General features: G+C 56.5%; 2 protein-coding genes across 2 annotated transcripts; one reads left to right on the forward strand and one right to left on the reverse strand.

The window, feature by feature from the left end:
• The first annotated feature begins 3,626 nt into the window (after positions 1-3,626).
• On the forward strand, positions 3,627-7,787 carry METTL27 (methyltransferase like 27). Its single transcript, XM_068523797.1, is given in 7 exon segments — positions 3,627-3,702; positions 4,000-4,126; positions 4,677-4,805; positions 5,019-5,154; positions 5,527-5,619; positions 7,389-7,509; positions 7,511-7,787. Coding segments are annotated over 6 exon segments (729 nt in total). The 5' UTR covers positions 3,627-3,702; positions 4,000-4,003; the 3' UTR covers positions 7,638-7,787.
• A 1,226-nt stretch (positions 7,788-9,013) lies between these two features.
• CLDN4 (claudin 4) lies at positions 9,014-10,377 on the reverse strand. Its single transcript, XM_068566107.1, has one exon. The coding sequence runs from the start codon at positions 10,150-10,152 to the stop codon at positions 9,523-9,525; it is 630 nt and encodes a 209-aa protein (XP_068422208.1). The 5' UTR covers positions 10,153-10,377; the 3' UTR covers positions 9,014-9,522.
• Positions 10,378-16,710: the final 6,333 nt, after the last annotated feature.

Consider the following 16,710-nt stretch of genomic DNA (forward strand, 5'->3'; position numbering starts at 1 on the left):
CCTCTGGTGATAGCTCTATTCCAGGAACAGTCCCTCTATCTAAATGACAGGCAGTTAGGGGGAAGGTCAAATTTCTTTCTGAGTCAATGAAACTGTGCATCTCGGATTGGGACTTGAACCCACGTGCCGGGACTCAAAACCCAGCCTAAACCCAGATTGGAACTTGAACCCATGGGCTGGGAGTCTAACCCAGCCAGAACCCACTGTCTTCTAACTGAGATCACACACCTGGTTTCAGGACTTAATGAAGCTCAGGTTCTTGATGTCTCATCGCAGAAAGAATTCAGTGAGAGACAAAGTGATAGGTAAGAAGTAGGTTTATTTAGAGAGAAACACACTCCATAGACAGAGTGGGGGCCCTCTCAGAAGGCTAGAGCCCCGAAATAAGGGGTGCCTAGTTTTTATGGGATGGGCAATTTCACGGGCTAATGAGTGGGAGGATTATTCCAACTATTTTGGAGAAGGGGCGGAGATTTCCAGGAATTGGGCCCCGCTCACTTTTGGCCTTTTATGGTTGGCCTCAGAACTGTCATGGTGCCTGTGGATGTGTCATTTAGCATATGCTAATGAATTACAATGAGTATATAGTGAGGCTCAAGTTCTACTGGTAGTCAAATCTTCTGCCATCTTGAACCTAGTTCCTTCTAACCAGTTTGTGTCATGTCCTCAATGGCTATGTCATTCTTTTAAAGGTTGTGCCCTGCCCCCTTCCCTCCTGCTTCATTAAGGGAAAGACAAATACCATATGACATCACTTATATGTGGAATCTAAAATATGACACAAATGAACTTATCTACAAAACAGAAACAGACTCACAGACATAGAGAACAGACTTGTGGTTGCCAAGGCGGAGGGGGGGAGGGGAGGAATGGGTTGGGAGTTTGGGATTTGCAGATGTAAACTATTATATATAGAATGGATAAACAACAAGATCCTTGGAGCCCACTCCATAGAGGATCTTATAGAAGGTGTTTATGGTCCAGGTCTGTAAATGGAGCACTTTGCCACCACCCACAGTCTATTGGCCTGAATTCGGCCACTCGGCCACACCTACAGGTAAGGGAAGCTGGGATGTGTAGTCTAACTCAGGGAGAAGAGGCAAACTTGGCAACTAGTGTGCACTATCAGGGTCTACCTCAGCCACCAAAGGTCTCCATGTCCCTACATCCAGTGCTCAATTCTTCAGCCTCATTTTACACCACCTACCAGCACATTGGGCAATGTTGGCCATCCCCCATCTTTTTGTTTTGCAGATTTTTTTTTTTTTTTTTTTTTGACAACACCATGTGGCATGTGGGATCTTAGTTCGTTGACCAGGGATCGAACCTGTGCTCCCTGCATTGGGAGCGCCGAGTCTTAACCACTGGACCACCAGGAAAGTCCTTTTTCTTTTTTTTTTTCCCCCCCATCTTTTTGAAACACTCTGTTCTTGGCATCCTTACTTTCTCGGGGTTTTCTTCAACACTGCTAGATGCTCCTCTTGTTACCTGAAAACTGGGTTCGCCTCTTGGTGGGTGTTGAGACAAAAGACACAACCAAGCCAAAGATAGGAAGAAGGAAGGATTCATTACCTGCAGCAAGTAAGGAGGACACCCGGGATCTTTCCCAAAGCAGCGTCTCCCTGAACGGCAAAATTGGGGAAGTTTTAAGCTAACGGTATGTGCATATTCATGAAGGGGCCTGAGCAGAGGAGAATTCAGCATAGACTTGGAGCAAAGGCCCACAAAGTCCAAGCTTTAGTTGATTGAAGTCAGGAGGATCAACATCATCCTGTCCTCCACCTGGGTGGGGGCCTTAGTTCCCACAGAACTCAAAGATATATTATTATGTATATCCTTTGAGGATGAACTAGGACTCGGCTTTATCACTGCACTATTGTCTGACTGCCTTTTCTCTGTTCCTGCATTCCTTTGTTCCTTTAAGATCACTGGTTACTGAGACCTGTTCAAGGGCAAGCATTGTGGCCAGGCTTAGATCACAAAATGGCTTAGGCCAAAATGGCTTCTCTTCTGTCAAGAAAACCATTCCTGGTTCTCGTTCTCTGGGGACCCCCTAACCGATCTGCTTACACTCTGCCACACTGAAGCGTTGGAGGTCCTCAAGCTGGATCCTGAGGCCTCTCCCCTCCCCTTTCTCTTCTCTGAGCAATCTCACCTGTGCCAAATGCTTCAATCACCACAGGTTGTCCTCATGACCTTGAATCTGTCTCCAGCCTGGCTTCTCTCCTGAGCTCAAGACTCTGGCATCAAGTAGACATCTTCAAGTCCACATCTCAAACTCAACATTCCCAAACTGTTAGTATCCTCTTTACCCCAAACCTACTCCTCTTCCTGGGTTCCCCCACTATGAATGGCACCATCAACCCTGGACATCAACCTCCTGCCTGGCTAACTGCAACAGTCTCCCAAACTGCCTGCCCACACTTCAATCCCCTACAAGGGTTCTCTAGGCTAGTGCTTCTGAAAATTCAGCTGCATAGAAATCACCCGGAGAGTTTGTTAAAAAGCAGATCCCTGGGCCCTACTACCACCCCATCCCCCCACAATCAGATTCAGATTCGATAGGCCTGGGATAAGACTCAAGAATTTGCATTTCTAACAAGTTTGCATTTCTAACAATTGCATTTCCCCTAAGGTCCTCCCCTGGAGCAACCCAAGCTAATGATGCTGACGCAGGTGCTGCAAGTCTGTGGACCATACTTTGAGTAGCAAGGCTCCCTGCGCTGTCTAACTCAGAGGCCACTAGCCACAGTGGCCTCTGTTTAACTTATTTAAATAAATTTTAAAATTCATTCCTCAGTGCTGAGACAGGAAGGAAGGGGGCAGGGCACAACCATTAAATCCCCACCCCTTCTCCAAGATAGTTAGACTATTCCCCCCCCACACTCATTAGCATATGAAATTATCCAGCCCATAAAAACTAACCTCCCCATATTTCAGGGCAACCTGTCGCTTTCTGAGATGGTCCACACTCTGTCTATGGAGTATCACTCAATAAATCTACTTTTTACCTATCACTTTGCCTCTTGCTGAATTCCTTCCGCAACAACACATAAAGAACCTGAGCTTCATTAAGTCCTGAGACCAGGTATGCGATTTCACCAGGGAGATTGTGGGTTCAAGTCCCCTCCTAAGCCAGAGATTGTGGGTTCAAGTCCCATCTGAAGTGCGACTGGCTTCAGGTCCCAACCTATAGTGTTTGTTTTCAGCAGCACTAGACACATATCAAGTGCTCAACAGCCACTTGAACAGCGTGTATTTATAAAACATTTCCATCACCAAAGACACTTCTACTGGACAGCCTTGCATGGATCTTGGTGACTGTTCTAAAAATGAAGGCTGATCCTAGGTCCCTCTTTGGCCTGCAAGAATTCTGAGGCTCCTACTGCCTAAAAGCTCATGCTTTGGAGAAGCATAAAGGACGTCAGGAGTCGGGAGGGCACAGAGAACATTACTCAACCGAGATACCTTCCAAACTTCTCACAAGATTCTGGGATCTTCCCGGACTGAAGGCGGGCCAAGAACTTTGAGCTCATTGGCTGGTGGTGGAGGGGGGCGAGTTGCCAGCGCTTTCCTCTGATTGGGCATTTTCTCTTAGCAGAAAACCAATCATCGAGGGAGGTGGGGTCGCGGCCAGGCTCGCCTACAGGACCTTCCCCGAGTTCCAGCGCCCACCCACGCCCCCGGAGGGTCAGATTTGTGGTGAGTTCTGAACCCCTGCCGCCTAAAGGGCCCTTCCGCCCTGGAATCCCGCTCGCTGTGGCCGACAAGGAGGTGGGGGCAGGTCCTCCCTCCCGCCGCGGGGAACACCCCTTCCAGCAGCCCTGAGCTCCCAGGTGTCCAGCCTCGCCCTCCCTGCGCTCAGTGTTCCCACCCCCACCCCCAGTGAAATGGGATTGCATTGTGCCGGTGTCCTGACAGCCTCCTCTGCTGGGCATGATGGGTGGGAGGGAGGTGAGACTGAGGTGGGCCTCAGGACATGGAAGCCGTGTCCCACAGGAGGATGGCTCTGGAAGAGGGCCGGAGCCTGCCCGAGGTGCGGGCGCGAGTGGCGGCTTCGCATGGCATCACCGACCTGGCCCACAAGCTTCACTTCTATGACCAATGGGCTCCGGACTATGACCAGGTAGACCGGTCGGGTCCTCACCTCTGCTTCCATCTGCTCGCCCGGCCTCAGTTTTCGTGTCTGAAAAGCCGGAATAGTGAGCCTTGCATCATCCCAGGGCAACGAATGTGAGAGGGAAGGAAGACCTGGGTGCAGCCCTGAAGTCCTGTCTCTTCTGGGACTGGCTCCTCTTCAGCGCATCCACAGTGGCCCTGCCCTCTCACCAGCCCCATCTTCCAGATTGGCAGACCCTAGAGATCAGGGGCCAAGACGTCCCCACCCTGGGACTGCAGTCCAGGCAGAGGTGCCACTGAGGGGTCACTATGAACTAAGCAGAGAGCCATGCCAAGGCCCACAGAAAAGACCCCAGCAGTGGGCTGAGGGCTACTCTCCAGTCCGCCCCTTGACAGAGGAAAGCACCTTATACCTGGTTCTCCCCTCACTGTAGTCCCAGCAGGCCCTGGGCCCCCAACACACACAGCTTGGCTGGGCTGACTCCTAGACCACCCAAAAGGAGGTCCCCCAAACACTGGGGCACGGGGTGGCAGTTGGTGCAGCACTCTGTCCCCAGGACGTGGCCGCCCTGCAGTACCGCGCTCCCCGGCTCGCAGTGGACTGCCTCACCCAAGCCCTTCCAGGTCCACCCCACGCTGCCCTGATCCTGGACGTGGCCTGTGGTACTGGCCTAGTGGCTGCAGAGGTGAGACCACCCTAGATCCCCTGCCCTCCCTTCAGCCCCCACTTGCTCAAAATTCCTACTACCCCAGGCCCCAGATCCCCGCCTCCCTGCTCAGACTCACTGGTTCCAAACACTTGGGCTACATCCACTGCGGGGACCACTGTCCTCCCCGAGGTGCAGGGACCTAACTGGGAGGTGGCAGGTATGAATTGTGACTGGGTCCCCCAACCCCAGCTGCAGGCTCGGGGCTTCCTCCAGCTGCATGGGGTGGATGGGAGCCCAGGAATGCTGGAACAGGCCCGGGCCCGTGGCCTCTACCAGCACCTCAGCCTCTGCACCCTGGGTCAGGAGCCTCTACCCAGCTCTGAAGGTACTCCCCCTCCCCCTTCAGCACCCCAAGGCACACCCTCTGACCAAGCCCACTTGATGGAGCCCCTTTCTTTTGCCAAGACTCCATCCCCCTTGCCTAGCCCTCCACAAGCCCCCTCCCACACTGAGTCCTATTCTCTTTTCGAGCCCCCCAATCCCTCACTGAGACACTTCCTCTGAAACTTCCGTCCCATGATCTGACCTCAGTCCAGGACTGGGCCACATCTGCCATATCCCCCACGGGATCTGGGTCCCACAGACACCAGTGGCAGGCCTGGTCCCTCCCCAGGCCCCATCATGCACACCATCCTCCAGGGTGGTCTGAGGCCACACTGAAGACAAACCACCACACCACATCCGCACCTCCACACAGGGACCTATGACGCGGTGCTGACGGTGGGCGCCCTCAGTGACGGCCATGTGCCCTGCAGTGCCGTACCCGAGCTCCTGCGAGTTACCAAGCCAGGTGAGAAGCAGCCCATCCAACCACACACAGGCACCTTCCCTTCTCCACACCCACAGACACAAGCCTCAGAAAGCCTCAGGCCAAGCGAGAGTAGGGTTATGCCCAGGGTCACACAGCCTAGCATCGCAGTCACAGCTGCCGGCACAGGCTCGGCCTCAGCTGCCACCATCAACGGGCCCAGGCAAACAGGCAGGGCAGGCAGGTTGCCAGCCTGCCTCTTATCCACTGGGAAACCGGAAACAACTCCACTCTCCTCTCCAGCCTCTATTTCCTCATCAATAAGCAGAGTGGCACAGTCCCTTCCCCACAGGATTGCAGTGAGAACTGGGTCAAGTAGTGTCTGTAAGGCCTGTGTTTCAGTCCTGGCACATAGTAGGGGATCCGTTTAGTTCCCTCATCTTCCAGCTTCCCCACTAACTTAGGGGGAGTCTCTTTCGTGACCTCAGTTTCCTCATCTGTGAAATGGGGCTGCTCAGGTGAGATGATAGATGTGAGTGCTTTTCTATAAACTCCACAAGTGGGGCTGATGTGCAGGTGAGGGTTGTGTTTACTGTGCTGCTACTGTGTGCCTTGCTTCTGCCCTGGGGAGAAGGTACACACCCAACCCACATGCCCCGGGAAGGGGCCAGGGGAAAAAGACCAAGCCCGAGGTGGGCCCACAGGGCTGTGGGTGCTCAATGCCCTGCGAATTCAGAAAAGAGAGGCATTTGGGACAGCTGGGATGGGGAGTGAGGGGCAGTCCACGCAGGAACACAGCCTAAGCGAAGTCCCAGGCAGAAAGGAGAGTGGTAGAGTGTGCGGATCATGAGGCTCAGACCTGGCTGCAGGACAGGATCTGGAAGCCCCGAAGGTGCCCCATCACAGCAAGATTGCATCTGCTCCCTGCCCCTTCACCCCTGCTGGGCTCAGCAGGGGCCTTGGCTAAGTCAAGGCAGGTCTAGGCAGGCCTCATCCTCAGGGAACCACAGAGTCTGACAGATGCAGGGACATTGGTAGCGTCAGAGAGAGAGGTAGTGATCAGGCTCAGGAGGACAGGAAACTCCCATCACCTGAACCAGTAAGGACCAGACCTCCTCGCCCAGCCTGTGCTTGCCAGTCCCCTCAGCCGGCCAGACTGCCTGCCCACATGTCACAGCCTCCCTTGCTTCAGAGCCTTTCCTCTCACGAAGCCCCTCTCCGCCAGTAGCACCCTGCTTCTCCTTACCTCCTCCTCCAGGAGGCCTTCCAGACTCCTCTCTCCTGAGTATATCTGAGCCCGCACTGGGCATACAGTAGGTGCCTGGAGAAGACCTGGAGTGACAAGGTCATTCATTCATTCTTTCAGCCAGTGCTTGCTGACTGTGCTGGCCTTCCTGTGAGACAGGGTAACATCCCAGCAAGCTGGGAAACTGAGGCTCCAAGAGGTGAAGGGAGTTGCCCAAGGTCCAAAGCCCATAAGCATTCAGACACAGCTGTATCCTCCAGCAGAGGGGCTGGGTGAACAGTGAGAAGGGAGCCCCCTCTGTCAAGGGGATTCAGCCAAAAATTCCCAGCATAAAGGACACTCGGGCCTTGAAAGGTGTGTAGGAGGCCGTTAAGCTGAGGAAGCAGAGGGTATTCCTGGGGGAGGGATCAGTGAGCACCAGGGGCTTGGAGATGGGAAAGGCTGGCCCGGGGACAAAGCTGGGAGAACTTCCTCCCTTGAGGATGTGAGAAGGAAGGGGACAACCTTCCTGTCCCTGGCTCCTGCCCCTCCCCCACTCACCTGCTCCTTCCCCACCCCTCCCCAGGTGGGCTGCTGTGTCTGACCACCAGGACCAACCCATCCAACCTGCGTTACAAAGAGGCGCTGGAGGCCACCCTGGCCAGGCTGGAGCAGGCCAGGGCTTGGGAACGCCTGGTGGCCTGGCCTGTGGACCAGTGGGAACTGGCCACCTCCGAGCTCGAGCTGGGGCCTGGCGCCTCTGACAGCGACGGCTTCATCTCCGGCATCGTCTACCTGTACCGAAAGCAGGAGGCAGCCCAGGCCGAGGGAGTGAGGCCCGGTGCCTAGCCCCCAGCTGGCCTCCGACCCTCCATGAGGCCTCGGCCAGGCTCATCGCTGGGCCTCCTCTGCTTTGCCTGTAAAACGAGGCCGCTGCACCAACCCTGCCCCTCAGGAGAGCTATGCCTATTAAATGAGTCCCAGAAGCGGCAGCAGAACTCTGGCTCGGTGGTTTTCTCACCCCTGCAAAGAGTGACATCTGTCCCTATGGAGGACAGAAGAGAAGAAACAGGACAGAGAGGGACCCCATCGCTGGCTGTCCCTGTGCCAGGCACGATAGGGCCACAGATATGACTCTGACCCCTCCCGGGGTGGAGGGCCCTCTCCCTCTAACTCACAGACCAGGAACCCGTGCTCACGCATCTGGGCCTTGGCCAAACACTCTCACGTGTCCAGGATTCGGTTTCCTCATCTCTAAAGGGATCAGAATGCAGAGCTGAGGAGCTCAGGGCGTAGCTTGGAGGCTGCCCCAGAGCTGGGCAGGTGAAAAGGCCTCGGTGACTGTCAGCACCAGCACCAGGTGGGGATGGGAACAGGGCTGATGATAACGCCTGCAAACAGGAGCCAGGGGAGGGCTTCATGGAGGAGGAGGCGCAGAGCTGAGCCTTCGGGACTAGAATTCAGAAGGGTGGAGAAAGGGAAAAGGACATTCCAGGCTGAGGGCAGAGACAGCCTGAGCAAAGGCTGGGAGAAGGGACCCGGGGGGTGAGCAGACCAGCCTGGAGGCCCAGACAAAGCTGGAACAAAAGGAGGGGAGGGCAGGTGGCTCATCCCCCAGGGCTGGCTGTTCTCATCTGTCCTCCCTCCTAGAGTCCCCAGCACTTCCCTAAGGTCCTGGGCTTTACGCTCTGACAAATGGAGGGCTTGAGCAAGGTGACTCCAAAGGTCGGGGCCAGTTTCGATGTCTCACAATTCCCCAAAACCAGTTTTGTAAGTCTTCTGGTCCTGGCCACCACACGGCGGTCCTGCCCCTCACCACCCCCCTGCCCAGGCTTCCAACCCTGCCCTCCCCTTCACCTCCACAGCTGAAATCAGAAACGATACAGTCTTCCTGTGCACAGGTCCCGTTTATTGTAGAAAATAATAGCAATCACTGTGACAAATAGTTTAAATTACAAAACAGAAACCTCGTAGCAGGCAGGGGAAAGCCCCAGGACTTCCTGGGGTTAGGGCCAGTGAAAGAGCATTCCCCCTGTCTCTCCAGCCTCTCCAATGACCTTGGCAGGGGTGAGGATCCAGAGGTAGCCAGTCTCAAGGGGCCCGGGGTCCTTCTTCGGAGGCCGCAGGGCAGGGGCGGGAAGGGGTGTGGGCAGCCTGGGCCGCCTCCATAGCCCCCTCCCCCGCCACTACCCAAACCAGTTCGTAGCACCTCCGCCCCTCCCCTCTAAACCTGTCCGTCCACTCTTTGCTCGGCAACTATGCTCCAAGGGCAGGTGGGTGAGCAAGGCAGCCGTTCTCGTGGCCACAGGTTTCCATGGGCAAGGCACAGCCCCAGTGCTCGCTGACCCACCCAGCGGATGCTGGCAGAGGGAGTGGGGAGGATCAAAGAAGGGGACAGCGGTCAGCACGGACGTGGTCCCATGGTCCGCTGAGCACCCACTCAGAGGCAGAGCCCAAGCAAAGTCAGGGCTGAGCCGTCCGGGCCAGCAGGAGCCAGCCCCCTGTATCCTCAGCCATTCCGAGGAGGGTGGTACAGGAGTCTCTTTCCATCCATCCTTGCTAGTGCTGGAGGTGACCTTGAGAAAATGTCCAAGAGGGCCAGAAGGGGCTGAGGGCTGCTGGCCAACGGCCTGGCTCAGTCCCTGCTTGGCAGGGCCATCCTGGGGTCACAGTAAGCTCAGTCCAGGGAGAAACAAAGGAAAAGAGTCAACGGTAGCGCCTTACACGTAGTTGCTGGCTGGGGCGGAGCGGGCGGCAGAGTACCTGGCCGAGTAGGGCTTGTCGGTACGGGGCGGGCAGTTGCAGCAAAGCAAGGCCCCACCGAGCATCAGCAGGCCAGAGGCGGCCCAGCCAATGTAGAGCGAGGCACCCATCTCCCGCTTCTGGCCCGAGGCCACCAGTGGGTTATAAAAGTCGCGGATGATATTGTGGGCCGTCCAGGACACGGGCACCATCACCAGCAAGCCGGCCAGCAGGAACACCACGCCGGCCACGATCATGGTCTTGGCCTTGGCGCTCTCATCCTCCACGCAGTTGGTGCACTTGCCGCCCACCACCGAGAGCAGCACACCGAGCACGGCCAAGATGATGCAGACGACGATGAGGGCGCGGGCCGCCTGCAGGTCCTGCGGCAGCGCCAGCAGCGAGTCGTACACCTTGCACTGCATCTGGCCCGTGCTCTGCACCACGCAGTTCATCCACAGGCCCTCCCAGATGGTCTGGGACGTGACGATGTTGCTGCCGATGAAGGCCGTCACGCGCCACATGGGCAGCGCGCAGCTCAGTATGGCGCCCAGCCAGCCCAGCACGGCCAGAGCGATACCCATCACCTGCAGCCCCATGGAAGCCATAGCTTAGCGTCTGCTGGGGTCTAGGACCTGGAAGCCTGTGGGGATCCGGCCCTGGATGCTGTAGGAGTCCAAGTGCCGAGGATGAACACTCAGCGTTCGCAGGGAGGTCTTTCACAGCAAGTCCAGAGGCAAAGCCAGTTGGAGCAGCTCTGGGTGTCTCTCCTGAGAGTCAGCGGCACAAACCCAGCGAGCGTAAGAGTGTAACAGAACCAGTTCCTTCCTGCCAACAGCTGCCGCAAGCTCTCAGGCTAAAGACTGGAGCAGTTATATGGCTCCGCAGGAGGGGCGGGGGCCGAGGGAGGGGTTTCAGTCCCTGGAGCCGCCCCCTGACCAGTTTCTCTAGATTCCTGAGCCTGCCAACAAAGGAACTTTCAGGCCCCAGCCCTTGGCCCCTGAGTCACCACCCTGGAGAGCCAGTCTCAGAGGAAACTGCTCTTTCCCCCTGCCCCCAGACCCATGCTGAGGTCATCCGGGAGATAGACACTGAGTCACAGCCTATAAACACCTGGACCTACCTGGGGGGCCGGAGGGGGGAGCCAGGCCCAGCCAGGTTTGGGGCCTGAAGACCAGGGTCCCCACACCCCAGGGCTCCCTCATTCCAGGCTTGGGTGGTTGGATGGAAGGTGGCGACCTTCAGGGAGAGGGTCTGAGGATAGAGTCCTGGGAACGTCACAGAGCAGCCCCACCATGATTACAGTCGTCAGCGTCCTCAGCAGCTGCATCACTGGCCTGATAATTACAATTAAGAGTCTCGCCATCCATGCATCCACCGCGTCTGGACATTGGCCTGATGTAGTCCAGTTTTAAGGACCAAGGAGCTGGGGGGCCCGGACTCCTGGGTCCATCACGTGCCCTCCCCATCTCTCACCACCATCACCTGGCTTCCCAGCCCTGCTGCAGGAGGGGTCTTGGAGGTGATGCCCTTTTGGCCAAAGAGAGAAGGAAGCCTGCCCCCCACCTCAGAAGTTTCAGCCAGTTTCTGCTGGGGCTAAGCCGGCTTGGCCAGAATTAGGTCGGGGAGGTCACCAAGAGAAAACCATGGGCCAGACCCTGGGGACATCAGTCCAGCAAACAGGTGTTTACTTAGTGAAGATACACAGAACGGTCCTCCGGTAAAGCCAGAATGGGAGCAAAGTCCCATGAGACTTGGAAGGGGAGGTAAAACTCAGCTGGGGTGTAGGGGGTGGTGCCTGGGAGGGGGCCTGACAGGGAGGAGGAGTTGCCTGGCATAACTCCAGCAGGCACTGAATTCTTGGGTTGTGCTGCAGAGGGCACTGATGACAGAAATCACCATGGACGGGGCCCTCTGGAGTTGGGCAAGGCAGCAGGACTAGGTGAAGGAGAACTTCAGGGAGAGGGAACAGCGAGGGCCAAGGTGCCCAAGGTGGGGAAATGCAGCTAGTTCTGGGAACCAGAACAGATTCAGAGGAATCCAGTCTGACCAGAGACGGGGTAGTGGGGGAGGGGCCAGAGGAAAAGAGCCAGAAATCTCTGCCTCAGGCATCACGGAGCCCTGGGCTGTGCACAGAGGCTGTGAGACCAGCAAGGGCATTGGATGCCAGGCTGAGAAAGGGGTCTCTGGAAACAGGATGGAGGTGAAAGCCAGGCAGAGGGCGAGGATCAGGAAGGGCCTGATTCAGGGCAGGGGGCTTTGGGAACCTAAGGGAAGGAGTCATTGTGGCGGGGAGAGAGAATGGCCAGGCTCATCCTGGCTGGATCTAGGGAACCCCACCCCCTTTCTTCCCCACGTGCTGGGGAGCTCATCCCAGGCGCCAGGGCTCCAATGAGTCCCTGAGCCCCCAGCATTGTCCAGCCCCGTGCCTGGTGCCCTGGGGCAGCTGGGTGTCTAATCTGACCCTTTCAGTGGTCCCTGAGCTTCCCGAGAAAGAGAGCTATCCTGCGTGCGTGATTTGGGTAGAAGCCTTCTGTGAGCTATTTAAAGCGTGCTGACAGCCTGTGGAACCATAGGGCTGGCAGGGATAATCTAGCGCGATGGGGAAACTGAGGTCTTTGTACCGTGGCTGACTGTAAACACTTCGGTCTCCCCTACGAGGCTGGGGGCTCCTGAAGGATAGGTGTTCAGCCTCAGAGCTCAGCGCAGGGGTTGACATGGACTAGGTGCTCAATAAGGCAGGAGGCACCATCCCGGGTCCCAGCTGCCCTCCCCCACTCCCCCTCACCCCCAGGCACGCACACCAACACAAACAGGGATAGTTTCTGCCAGGACCACGCCTCCCTGGCGTTCTCCTTACGAGGCTTTGAAGAACAGCACACAAACAGGCCTGTGGACTGAGCAACGGAGATACTATCCTTCCAGAGGAACGATAAGCGATTCCCTGCAGTGACCCCATCACATCCTGCCTATCAGTAAGCAGGGCAAGCACTCTTACTGCCTTTGCACAGATGGGTAAACTGAGGCCCAGGGAGGGCCGGGGGGCTTGCCCAGAATGGGGTGTGCTGGTCATTCCAGCCCTTCAGTAAGGTTTCTGCCTACAGAAGTGAATTGGCCGGACGGCCAGACCCTCACTCACCCCCTACACGCCCCCCCCAACCCCCCCGCAACTTCCTGCTCTTGTTCTGGGACACAGCCGACTGGCACTTGGAGATGCAGGAGTGGGGGAGGGGGAGCACACAGGCCCTAGAACTTTCCACCTGTGGCCCAACAGAAGTGACTAAGAAGCTGTCCTTCCCTGCCCAGCTCAGCCAAGCACTTCAGAGGCAGGGGAGGGGCTGAAAGCTAGGGGGAGGACAGGTGCAGGAGGGCCCAAGGCAAAGGGCAGGCCCAGGGCAGGGTAGGTCTGCAGGGAGCTCAGGCGGAGCTCGGAGCTCGAGGTGCTCAGGTGTGAAAGAGAAACAGGAGCCAGTCCTGGGCGAGCCGTGAGTCCTCTGCACATGAGTGGAGCTGGAGAAATATTTGTTGAGGCTTCATTTATGCCAGGAGACAGTGGCTGGGTCCCACACACCTGCTGCGGGAGAAACACCGGCAAAGCTGGAACAATTTTCCTACACCCACTCTGGCTCCCTGGGCCTTGGTCCTCCCAACAGCTTAGACAACCTTTCACTGTGACACTTTACTAATGTGTCTGCCATGCATTACTTTTGCTTTTGGGGCTGAGAGGGCAGGGTTAGCACTTATTTCTTTTTCTTTCTCCCAACATACACTGTCTAACTTTACGCCAATAGAATTGTATCTTACACGCTGGTTTTTATCAAGGACAGCGCTCTCCCCAACCAGATCAGCTCACCCATCTCTGCCCATAACCCTCTCGCCAGCCCCGTGACCTCGGGGAAGCCAGCTCCATCTCTGGGCCTCGACTTCTCTCTGTAAATTGAAGACATTAGCACTTTTCCCCGATCTAAGACAGATGTGAAATGAGGATGTGAAAATGCTTTGCGAGCTGAAAAGCTTGGGACCGTGAGGAGGAAAGAGCCAAGTTCATGTCACAAAGCATCAGGCCCTCAGCTCTGGTTCTACTCGCACCGAAGGGGAGCTAGGACTTCTCAGACCCCGGTCCCCAGGGCCCCAGGGGCTCAGCCAAGTCTTTGATCACAACACACACATACACACACACACACAGCCTTGTGCCCAGCTCCCTGCATGTCCCTGGGAAAGTGGCAGGTAAAGTCTCCCATCCAACTCTGAGGCACCTTGCTGCCATCTGAGCCTTCTTTGTCCTTCTCTGGTCTGTGCGGGTCCACCAGACCCCTGCCGAGGTGGCCAGAGGAATCTCTGAGGGCTGGGCGGACCTGGGTCCCGGGACCCTTCACTCGTCTCCGCTGGGACCGGGAACTCTAAGGCCAGGTGTCAACTTAAAATTATTCTTCCCCACCAAACATACGTTTTGATCTGTATAAAACCAAATGGCTTTTCTGAAGAAAAAAAAAAAGAAGAAGCCTCACTCTCAGCTCAGAAATCAGTCTAGCCGGAAGTTGGTTCAAAACGATTTATTTTTGCAGGAGTTCACTAACTTCTCTGCCCACAGACACAAGTTAAGATCCTGTTCTTTTTTAACCAGAGACAATGTCATTAAGTTAAAAATTTGTTTAAATTTTAGTAAATAATCTGCAATGGGGTGTCATAATTCTCTGTGAGTGTAAAGATTGTGTCTCTGAGTCACTTCAGAGCCATCGCCCTGGATGGTCCCAGAAGGAGGATCTCCTGGATGCTTCCAGCAAACAGGCGGTCACTTCCAGACCCCGGGCCGGTATGCGCTGGCCGCCTCCTGATGGCTCTGGCAACACTGGGGATTTCACTAGGGCAGGCCCAGCCCTGGCTGGGAGGGCTGGGCCCCAGGCTGGGACTTGCAGAATCTGGGGCAGAATGTGGTGGCCCTTTTATGGCTCTCATCTGAGATGACCCCAGCCCTCCCTGGGTTGAGTCCCAGCTCTGTCACTACCAATTCTGTGACACTGGGCAATAGAATTAAACTCTCTCAACCAATTTCCTCATCCGGGGAAGGAGGACAACAACATCTCCCTCTGAGGCGCTGGGAGGCTCCGTGAAAACACCGAATCAAGGCCCACTCAGTCCACTGAGATTCTTCTCGCCGCCTTGACGCGGGTCCGGCGGGCCCAGCCCAGGCCCTAGAAAGCCACGGGCCCTGGGCTCAGAAGTGGAGGCCCTGGGCTGAGTGGGTAGCCCCCCGCCTGTAGCCTGACAGCCCACGCCGGTGGCCACCCTCCCCACTTGGCCCAGGACAGGGTAATGACAGGCCTGGTTGCACAGGAGGCCTGGCTACCCAGCCTGGCTGAGCCGGCGCTGCCCCCAGGCTGTACCCCACATACACGGAGGGAGAAGGTGGGGTGGGGTGGCATCTCCAAGGAAAAGCAAGGCCACGCTGCTGGCTGCAGCCCCACGGCCCAGGCACTTTTGGGAACGGGATGGAGGGATGGCGGGGATGGAGATGGGTTCAGAGAGAGGGAGGAGCTGAGTGGGGGGATGTGGGTGCTCTGAATGGGCTTGGTTAGAGAGAGGGGCTCAGAGCGGGGAAGGGCTCTGTGAAGGGGGGGAAACTTAAAGACAGGATGGGACTGAGTGAGTTTTTAATTACTTTCCATAAAATTAGTGCTTCTGAGTCCAGCTTCTGCCTGGCAGTTTCAAAGAGCCCATATTTATGCAAGACTGGAGCCATCCTCACCCTCCCACGCTGCTGTCCACCATTCACAAGCCACTCCCCTGCTTCTCAGAGGGGTCCATCCCAGAGACAGGAGAACTCCTTCCCAGCCCCCCATCCCTCCCTCCTGCTCCCCCTACCTCACTTCAGAGCAGCCCCTGTCTCTTGATTGTAAGATACATCCATTTTCCAGAGGCAGAGGAAGAAGAGGACTTAAAGGCCAGGGGATCCCCGAGGACCTTCTAATCTTTTGGAGGGATCAGTCCTGCCCAGCCCACACCCCCCAGCCAGGGAAGTCTCCTTCCACCAGCCCTTTCCTCCCACTGGTCAGCAGGAGCTGGGCCAGACAGCAGGCTAGGTGCCTTAGTATTATGAGAAATCATTTTTTCTCACTACAAAACCATGCAGGGCACCATCGTCCCATCCTAGAGATGAGAAAACTAAGCCTCGGAGAACTGATGTGACATTCCAGGGCCATGAGAATCATGAGAACAGTGGGAATTGGGCCAGTGCCTGCCCTCGAGACCCCCTGATCTAAACAGACAACTCCCTAGACCAGAGAAGGCAGCTCTGTGTGGGCTCTGGAGGAAAGGGTCAGCAGCATCCTGGGCCCAAGGCGGGCTTCCTGGAGGAGGGAGAGGGAAGGAGAACTGTGAAAGGTGAGTAAAAGCTTAGAAGCCTATGGAAAGGAGAGAGTTCTCTAAAAAGGGGAGCGGCAAGGGGCAGAGACTAGGGGCCTTTCGGGGGCCTTGCGGGGTCTGGAGCTGGGCAGGTGGTGGAGCTGGGCTGGAAGGCAAGTTGGGCACATCAGGAAAAGCCTCAAGTACCCAGCTCAAGAACTGGGGTGCCCAGGGGAGCCATGGACAGGCTTTGAGCAAGGGTAGGCCCAGCCAGCTGTTACTTGGGCCATCGTGGTAGGTTAATTGGATGGGGAGAGCCAGGAGGGCTGCCCTGCTCTGGGGTGGATGGAGCCTTGGGATATTAGGGGGACATCTTGACCCAGGACCAGCTAGACCCCCAGACCAGCCTGCTTCCCCCGGGCCAAGACAGACCTTGTCTCCAGTGGGTAGAGCCAGGGGCTGGCGTCATCCCTACTTGCTTCCTGCCTGCCCCCCCAGTGCGGACCCCAGGGGATCCTGGAACCCAGCACCTTTTCCCTCCCAGCAGCCTGGGCAGGTTACACCTGATGACACAGCTTACAGAGAAGCTGTCTCTACTTCCATGACATACCAAGAGGGAGAGAGAAACTAACAGGCCAACCAGGGGACTCCCAGGTAGGCAGCCAGTGAGTCAGCAGTGACAGACCAGGGGCAAAACCAAAAGTCTAGGGATCATAAGTGGCATCTCACCCCAGCCCCAGGTGACTCAGAGATCATATTACCCTTCCCTCCGGGCCTGGCCGTCAGCCGCCTCCAGCCTTTCTCCTATGGGAGTGCCTCCAGGC

The sequence above is a fragment of the Eschrichtius robustus genome, chromosome 16 (assembly GCF_028021215.1).
Source record: "Eschrichtius robustus isolate mEscRob2 chromosome 16, mEscRob2.pri, whole genome shotgun sequence".
In the NCBI taxonomy this organism is placed as follows: domain Eukaryota; kingdom Metazoa; phylum Chordata; class Mammalia; order Artiodactyla; family Eschrichtiidae; genus Eschrichtius; species Eschrichtius robustus.